General features: G+C 35.8%; 1 protein-coding gene across 3 annotated transcripts in view; it reads right to left on the bottom strand.

Moving 5' to 3' along the window:
* The window catches only part of LOC107746005 (mast/stem cell growth factor receptor kita-like), an 18,711-nt gene extending 14,281 nt beyond the window's left edge, over positions 1-4,430 (bottom strand). For 2 of the 3 annotated variants that reach the window (XM_016560036.1, XM_016560035.1), the window contains exons 1-3: positions 4,339-4,430; positions 1,743-2,006; positions 1,012-1,296 (exon numbers count right to left, since the gene is read on the bottom strand). In XM_016560036.1, coding sequence (XP_016415522.1) covers positions 1,012-1,296; positions 1,743-2,006; positions 4,339-4,393 — 604 coding nt within the window. In that variant the 5' untranslated portion in view covers positions 4,394-4,430. Of the gene's footprint in view, positions 1-82; positions 252-340; positions 476-921; positions 927-1,011; positions 1,297-1,742; positions 2,007-4,338 lie in introns of all 3 variants that reach the window. The other variant, XM_016560037.1, reaches the window with a different exon arrangement.
* Positions 4,431-9,654: the final 5,224 nt, after the last annotated feature.

Raw genomic sequence — 9,654 nt, 5'->3', positions numbered from 1 at the left:
AGTGTCCCATCTTGCTCTTCTTGCTCTCTGGTTAAAGTCAATAATATAGAAAATGACGGTTTGATACATCTTCATTTCTTACCGTAAACCTCCAGATTGACAGTTGCCATGGAGACACCCTTCTCATTCCTCGCAACACAGCGAAAGACTCCTGAGTCAATCATCTTCACAGATTCGATCGACAGTCCTGTTGAGAGCTTATATTCTCGAGAACCAGGCAGGATGTTTGATTTTTGGCTGTGATTTGCTATCTAAATCAGGATTGACAATAACAGTCTAGGTTAGGTAGTGTGCTTACATGAAGTAATCTAAGATTATGCAACAGATGTGTGGATCTAACCGCTTCAGATGGGATACTCCAGCTCAGGCTGATATCATGGTTGATGTTGATGGTGCTACATTTGAGCACAAACTCCTGACCCTGGATCAGAATCACATTTTCGATTCTGGATAGGCTGATCACTGGCACTGTTTCATATATTTTAAAATATAATTTATTCCTGTGATGCAAAGCTGAATTTTCAGCTTCACTACTCCAGTCTTCAGTGTCACATGATCCTTCAGAAATCATTCTAATATGCTGAATTGGTGCTTAATTATTATTAATTATTAATAATGGTTCTTTTTATTATCAATGTTGAAAATATTTTTGCGGAAACTGTGATACTTTTTAAGGATTCTTTGATGAATAGAAAGTATAAAGTTTTTACTCTCACTTTTTAATCAATTTAATGCGTCTTTGCTGAGTAATATATTATTGAAGAATGTGGGAATGTAACCAAACAATTGCTGTCACCCATTTACTTAAATACTATTTTTCCCTACTATGGAAATCAATGGGTACCAGCAGCTGTTCGGTTACCCATCTTCTTCAAAATATCTTATTTTGTGTTCAGCAGAATAAAGAAACTCATTCAGATTTGGAACAACTTGAAGGTGAGTAAATGATGACAGAGATTAAATTTTTTGGTGAACTATCCCTTTAAGAATTGTTCTAACACACATACACACCTAGCCGCACCCCCAAGTTATACTGGCTTGATTTCACAGGTTTTTCATCCATCTCTCCTGCACAAACGTAGCAGCCCTCAAAAGCTTTGGAGACGTTTCTGATGGTGATCCCTCTCTGAGGGTGTGCGAAGTAGATGAGGCCAGCTGGTAGAGCAGAGCCAGTACAGGGCAGAAGGGACAGGTGATTGACAGCTGGATCTGTTACTAAACAAGGAAGAGTGCCATCCTCTCCTTCCCTCACCAAAAGGCCATCCACCATGGAGCGCACAAAAGGGTTTTCCGAATCTGCCAGCAAAAGCGAGAGGGGAGACATTTTTGGTAGAAAACATGGAGAGAGATGAGAAAGGTGAACAAAGACATACAAATCAAAGGACAATAAGGAATAAAAGGCAAAAAAATGCGAGTGCAAGACATTAAACGCTGTAAGGATTTGTGTATGAGGAAATAGTAAGCAAATGAGTGTGTGCAACAGGTTTATCACACAATCGACTGTTCAAATACCTGTATCATTCAATGGCAGTTTACAATAATACAAATAAAAGAAATTAAACCAGATCCACACTAAGGTGTGGTTTGAGTACACAGCTTAAGGACATGCATTTGTGCTTTAACAAAAAACCTATTCACGTTTTAACACTCCTTCAGGAGTGAAGTGTGGGAACTGAGGCCAACGGACAAACAAATCCCTCAGAATCAAAGGGAACTGTGCAAACATGCACATTAAAACCCACCTTTCACATAGATGTAGATGGAGCTCTTCTCTTCCGTTTGTGTGTTTTCACAGGTGTAACGGCCCATATGCTGGACCTGTGTGGAGGAGAGGAGGATGACACTGACTTCATCTTCTTTTAGCCCTCCATCGATTTTCCGGCTTTTTTCCCGCATCCATCGCACCTTGCTCATCTCTGTATCATCATGACAACTGAGTTCCAGTTGTCCACCTTTAGGTATCACCAGATGGGTGGCATTGGGAGTGATAACAGGTTTAAACCATCCTGGAATACAAACATACACAAATCAGTTCACTGTGCATTCAAAGTCAGGGCTAATCGACGGCAGCATCTGGCAATCAGTTAATACATTGCTTTGTTGACAGTCAACAACCTTTAGGAAGGTGAGGAGGTCTTTACGGTAGACATGGTGAATGCGATAACTCTTTAAAAGCTTGAAACCCGCCGCAGCTGATATTATCAAAACAATACTCTGCTCTGAACATTTTAATGATGACAAACAGAATAAAAAACTCCTCCCATAGTATGTAAACAAGTCCCACAATAAATTAATAAATAAATAAATACATACATGCATTTAAAAAGTCCAAAAAGCTTCACATTTCATCCCAAAATCAAAAGGGAAAAAGTATAAATTATATTTACCATAAAGTAAAAATATGGATCATAATTTAAAAAAAATACTAATTCAATTTTTTATTGCATATATATATATATTTTATTTTATTATTTTTTTTTTTTTTGCATGGCGTTCAAAAGTCTGAGGTCAGTAACATGTTTAATGTTTTTGAAAGAAGTTTCATGTGCTCACCTGGGCTGCATATAGTAACACAGTAATATATTTTTTTTTTTTTTTTTTTTTTTTTTTTGCATGGCGTTCAAAAGTCTGAGGTCAGTAACATGTTTAATGTTTTTGAAAGAAGTTTCATGTGCTCACCTGGGCTGCATATAGTAACACAGTAATATTGTGAAATATTATTATTCCTGTAATGGCAGAGTCTTCAGTGTCACATGATCCTTCAGAAATCATTCTAATATGCTGATTTGGCCCAAAAGAAACATTTCTTATTGTTTTCAATATTGAAAACATTTTTGCTGCATAATGTTTTTGTGATACATTTTTTGTCTGGATTTTTTGATGAACAGGAAATATAGCATTTATTTGAAATAGAAATCTTTTGTAATATTACTAACGTATTTACTGTCACTTTTAAACAGTGTGTTCTTGCTGAATATAAGTATTCATTTACTTTATTCTTACACATTATGATGTGTTTATATTTTAAACAACAAAAACGCTACCTTCTCCCATTAACCGCACCATGACTAATCCGTTACTTCACCATGATCTATGGTCCAGATGAATCAAACGTTACGAAGCAAGTATTAAATAGGGTTTGTACGGGGTGCATTAGTGACTAAGGCAGGCAATTTTTCAGGATAGCCGACAGTTCCACACACACATACTGTACAGGCGCGACTGCAACACCAGCAGAATGAAAAGCGCAGAATTGATCAAAGCAGCTCTCGAAACATTCACGGCATTTTAAGGATTTACGGTCTAATTGTTTCAGGGATGTGTTCCTCTGAGTAATAAAACACATTTCCTTAACTGTGTTTTACAAAGTGTCCTAATGACAATTCAGGGTTTGTTGGGTTGTCACGCTTCAACCTGAGAAAAATGAGGCCACTGAAATAGGGGGTTGAGTTGTAACGCTATCAGTCAGAAGTTAGAGAATATGCTGAAATCATAATCACACATAATATTGGAGTGAGCGTAGAAGGCATATAAAAAAACTGTGAGCGACACACACAATTATGTTTTTTAGTTTTGAAAATATTTCCTGTTTCCCATGTTTATTATTTTGAATTAAAATGATTAAAACGAGGTTGATCGCATAATTATTCTGAACTAGTAAACCTGAAACAGCACAAACATTGAAACAGCTCGCGATCTCACCTATAAAAATGTGAACCTCCTTCTTTTCGTATGGCATCTGTTGCTTGCAGCTACTGTACAATCAGATAATCTCGACCAGGTAACAGCAAACCGACTAGTTAGTTAAGTTAATAACAGTTAGTGGCACTGCCTGCAACTGTTATTAATGTATTTCAGTAGTGGTTGTGGTCATTGTGTTGACTTTTATTAGGTTCAGCTCTGGATTTATTTGAAGCGACTCTAATTTCACGCTAATTAATTATTGACATTGTGCACAACACATGACAGCGCGGTGTGTGAGTTAACTACCCATAATAACTCGAATGAATCAAGCTATAAGGCTCAGTAAGTGTATAGATAGATAAAATAAATCAATTATGTAATTGACAGCGCACAACTATGGAATAGGCACACTATAGAGAGTACAGATGGACAAAAACGTCCTGTAATTCTTAACGGTCATCATCTGCATCTGTCGTCAAAACAATTGGATAATTCTCGGGATTTTAGCCTAATCATCTGCTCATAATTAACAGTAGCCTACACATATGGATTGCGTAACCAACATAATTGGGAAAGAATACATCATATTTGGAAGAAAATAATAAAGTACAATTTTTATTTTATCAGAACAATTGGAATGTTGTATGTTCTTACCTCCAGGTAAGGCGAATAAAAGTAGAACTGTGCGTAGAAACCAAACGCGACCCATTCCGTCTGTGTGTCCTTATTACTGATCCACAACTGACTGTCTTCAAGTGCCTCTCTCTCTCTCTCTCTCTCTCTCTCTCCATCTCTCTCTCTCTCTCTCTCTATGGCAAGCCATTTTAATACTTATATGCCTTAAAACTGCCCGTGTCTATTTTTATTGCTAGTAGCTATTTATTTTTAATTACTTGTAAGTAATCCAATAGGAGTTCGTTTCTTTTTTTAATTTCACCAATAACTATTCAGCTATTCATTTTTTCAATTTCACTAATAATCTTCACTGCTGACAAGGGGGACTAGCAGGAACAGTCCATCTTTACTTATACGTATTTAAATTTTTGTTGTTACCTATTCCAGTTTTATTCTTAACTATCTATTAGGTACTAGTGCAGTTTCAGTTTAACTAGTCTGTATTATCCATATATCATTCTTACTAGTTCTGCAGGGCTCCGGCCCTCCAGGAATTGAGTTTGACACCCCTGTACTAGTACTTCTTATAACTGTATTCTTATATCACTTCTTATATCAACTGTAATCACCTTTTATTTGTCATCTCTAACGACTCATCAAAATTGCTATACTGCATAGTTCAGATAAATCTTAAACGGGATAGGTTTAAAATGTTTCTAGTAACAATGGTCCCTTTTCACAGACATGTTTCAATGGTCATCAGTATCATAAATCCTGCAAGGTTTTAAATATTTTCATTTAAAAAAATATGTACATTTACAATACCATACATTGTAATATATATATATAAATATATATATACCTTTGCATCAAATTACAAAAACTACTTAACCTAATACAGCCATGGGAGTGACGGTAATTTGGCATTTTTCTCTCTTCTGACTGCTGTTGTCAGTCTCGCTCTATTTTTCATCTTTTTGTAAGTCGTGAAAACACTATCGGGAGTTTTTCTTGTGCTATATGAGCAAATAGGAATGCAAATATTATATTTGATGTAGTCTCCCGTTCTTAGTTAGTTACTATTAACTAAATAATAAACAATAATAACTAATTAATACTTAGTAAACATGGAATAGGTGGCAGTAACAATTAAGTAATACATACTTTTCATTAGTGAATAAGTGATATCTGATCTACAGAATTCATAGAACTCAAAGGTAAAAAAAAAAAAAAGATAATGTTAAGTTGGCTTGCCGTACTTTGTCTCACTCTGCCTCTGTTTCCCAACTGCCAATATCAAGATTGTTTTGACCAAAGGTTTTAGGTATACAGGTGCTGGACATCACCCAGTCCAGCTGACGTGTGCTTACGAGAAATCCAAACATTGTTTGGATTAGAACTGCCCTTGTTAAGAGGACGAATTGCAATATTAATTATCTTAAGTGGTGGATTTTGTACAGTGTCACGTCTCTTGCAGCAATTCAGCAGTTCAGTCATTTCTACGTTGCCAAGGACTACTGACATGAATTTAAAACTTATTGCTCTGCCTGCCCTCTCATGCACACGTTAATCAATAGAGTTTAAAATGTTGCAGCTCTTCAATGATGACGTGCTGTCTGCTGCATCAGAATCATCTTAGGAGTATCTGTGTGCGCATGTGTGCATGACCCACCATAAACAGACACCCAATACAGTGTTTCTCTTCTAACACAATTGTGGCAACCAGGTGGATATCTTGGCCTTTCAAACCTTCAAGTAGTTTTGCTTTTTCATTTTATTGTGAGAAATGTCCATGTGACACCTGTAGGCATGTGTTTGTTATGCAGGGGGCATCTATGTTGTGTCAGTGTAGCTACCTTGTGTTTGATCAATTATTCATAAATCAGAGCAGGTTTTTGATACTGATAGGTCCTTACTCATCATCTGCAGGCTGTTTGTGAGAGAGATAGAGATGCTGACTCACTGGTCTTTCTTTTCAGAAGTGACTCATTCCTTCTTTTATATGGACATATGATCACTTTGTCATTTTAAAGAGAAACAGTGTCCTTTAATATTCTATTCTTGTTTTCACAGGACAGATAGACAGATAGATAGATAGATAGATAGATAGATAGATAGATAGATAGATAGATAGATAGATAGATTGGTTGGTTGGTTGGTTGATAACTGCGCAACATTCTAAAATAAGATTTATCAGTATTAAAAAAGCCTTTTAGAACAACGCAGACAGAAACCGAAAGTAGTCTAATGGACTAAGATGCCAACCTAATGAAGTTTGTCCACTGGATTTTTGCTGACCATGCAGACAACCTCATCTACTCAACCAAGTGACCATTAGGGTCTTCAATCCACAATAGTACAATCGGTGTGTGGTGGCGTGGGTTTTGTGGTGGTTTTTAAGTGTTCTTGTATGCCTACACATTGAGAGTACTTTTCTTTTGTGGACCATTTTATCTTTGTCCATTTTAATATTGTATTAGTGCATACCCTAAACTGACATGAGCCTGTCATGAAGGGATAGGTCAGTCAAAAATTGAAATGCTGTGATATAATTTATTCACCCTCATGTCATTCTAAACCCATATGACTGAAATAAGCATGTAAAAAAGTTTCATTTTGGAGCTGTTCTGCTGGATTTTGTTTTGTGCCAAGCACCAAAGGTGCATATGCACCTATTGTATCCATTAGCATTATTTTTCTTTCTCTTCTTTCTCTTCTTCCACTCTTGAGCCTATGGTAGGCAGGGCCGTCCTTAGGGGGGTGCAATTGGTGCTTGAGGGGGCCCCACGGCAAATGGACCGAAAATTGATAACCTATTAAATCATATTACTTGTGGTTGTATTAATGATTTTTCAGCCATTTAAAAAAAATCATCTTAAAATGTCTTTAATTACTTATTTTTGGTCTGATACACCCCACCATGCTTAGCTTCTCATTTTGCTCACAGCGTACAGTGGACTTTTGCTTTGTTTTGTCCACACAGACTACAGTGAGGCAAAAGATCACTCCATTAGTCTATAGCGTAGTGTGTGACAGTGTGATGACCCTCCAGGACCAGCATTGCCCATCCCTAATGTACACTGTAGTGTACACATATTCATATCATCTTCCAGAACACCATTTTCACAATCTGTTAATCAGTTGAACATCTTAATGTTTTGTAATGCATAAGTTTGCTTATTTAATAAATAAATAACCGTAGACAGCAAATTCTGATGGTATCTTTCGGGGGCAATTTCATGCTATAGTCAGACATGACAGGAAATGCATGTTTAACTTGTTTGTGAGAATTCTAATGTGGACAAGCTACAGAGTCAGTCTGAAAATTATGCACTACGTCTGACTGTTTTTCAGAAAAACAAAGAGATTAAGAAATGTTAAGATGCTAAACTAAGTGTATAATCAAAACGATGAATCTGATTAACTGGGTTACAGAGCACTTTAAATCTCATTAAGCTTATTGGTTTTGGGAAGAAAGCAAAAACAGAAGGAGAAGGAAGAAACTGTGAGGCTGAGAACTTGAAGAGAAAGAGTGGATTTAGTAAAACAGAAAGCAGCGTGTTAGATTGAAGTTAATGAAGTTAGACTGAGCAGAAAATTATAAATACTCTCTTTTAAAATAAAAATATGGGCTAGGTGGAGAGTTATATATTAGCAAAAAGAGTGATCAAGATTACATTGGAAAAAGTTTTTAGCTTACATTAATAAAGGCAGCTGTCATAACTCATGTCCAGTCATAACTGCATTATAAACATTTAAAACATTCCAGAATGCATTAAGTCTATAAGCCTGTCCAAAACCACAACAGTAGTCATTTGATATTCACAGTTGCCTCAATGAGCATCGCTGCAGTTTAGCTGGTCAATATTCTTCCTCCATTCTTCAATCAATATGACAAGACTCTTTGACCACAAGGAACATGCATTGTATATGTGCCTGCCACTAAAGCTAACATTTTGTTTATGCAGTCAATTGGTGTTCTTCACAAGCAGTTTGAAGACATGTTTTGATATGAAGAGATCCTTGTAACCTTTCTTTCTCACAGCATCCGTCATATTGAATAGAAATGCTAGTAATACCATAACCTCAGCTAAATGTTAAAATCCTTAATATTTGAGAGACTGATTATCCTGACACCCTGTTTTATTTTGTGTTTGTTTATGTGAGTATTTGAAATCATATAAGAGATAAAAGGGGGATGAGCAGACAAAACTGCATGAAGATTAGAAAGAGTGAAAGCAATAGTCACATAATATTTAGTGGGAAGATGAGTATGCATGCTACACTACTATAATACAAGATGGCCCCACCCCCAAACGTTTTTGTCATTTCATCTGAACAACATTTGCAAGATTTTGTCTGTCAAAACAGTTAACTGACTTTAATTAAACTGAAGTTAAATGAGGTTAATTGGTCTACTTTTGTGTCTGTCGAAAATTTGGACTTTGTATTATGCCGAATATCTATTTGTTAATGAAGGTTTTGTGGACACATTAATGTTTTCAGATTTGTGTAGTAAAAATTATAGTTTTTATTTTGAAGTGAAAATATAAAATTAGACCATTTTGGTAAGATAGATTTTCATTAAAACCTTTAGGGTAATTAAGTGAAATCATTCAATTTGAATTTATAGTGATGCTATTGTGACATATCTACATTTAAAATATGGGCAATTAAATATGTAAATATTCATATGCCTGTATATAAGTCATATAATAAATGTAACTCTTTTACTGTGATTATGCTTTGTCATCTTCCCCCATTTTACCCTATATTGTATTTTTAATGATGCATTATTGTGTTGATTTCTCAAAATTGCTAATTTGTGACTTTATTTGTCATATTTATGATTATTTGGACGTTATAGTGATGTGATGTTAGTGCAGACAAGCGGAGTATTGCAAACAGTCTAACATCACAGTTTCAAGCTTATTTTCAAGTTTACTTTTGTATAACGCTTTTCACGATACAAATCGTTGCAAAGCAACTTTACAGCAAATTAAGTTTCTACAATATTTAGTGGTAGCTTATCAGTGGTGATTGTCAGTTAATGTACATATGGCAGAACTGTACAGAAAAATCAATTAAAGACATAATCAATTAAAGACGTAATCAAACAGACGATGAACACTATTAACAGCAATTATTAAATGATGCAATCAAACTTATAGCAAAATTTGGAAGTTCTGTATGTTGTTTCAGGGTTGGCATCATCTGAGGTCCTCTGAGGGGTTGGCATCATCTCTTCTCAGGTGTTCTGGATCCAGACTGAAGCTTGTGGGGATGTCAATCCCGTGGCAAAAACAGAGAAACAAATAGAGACATAATTAACGTAGCTGCTGTTCCAACCAAGCA

Source organism: Sinocyclocheilus rhinocerous, unplaced genomic scaffold (assembly GCF_001515625.1).
Source record: "Sinocyclocheilus rhinocerous isolate Xijiao unplaced genomic scaffold, SAMN03320098_v1.1 scaffold288, whole genome shotgun sequence".
Taxonomy (NCBI): domain Eukaryota; kingdom Metazoa; phylum Chordata; class Actinopteri; order Cypriniformes; family Cyprinidae; genus Sinocyclocheilus; species Sinocyclocheilus rhinocerous.
This window is presented reverse-complemented; position numbering and strand designations above follow the sequence as displayed.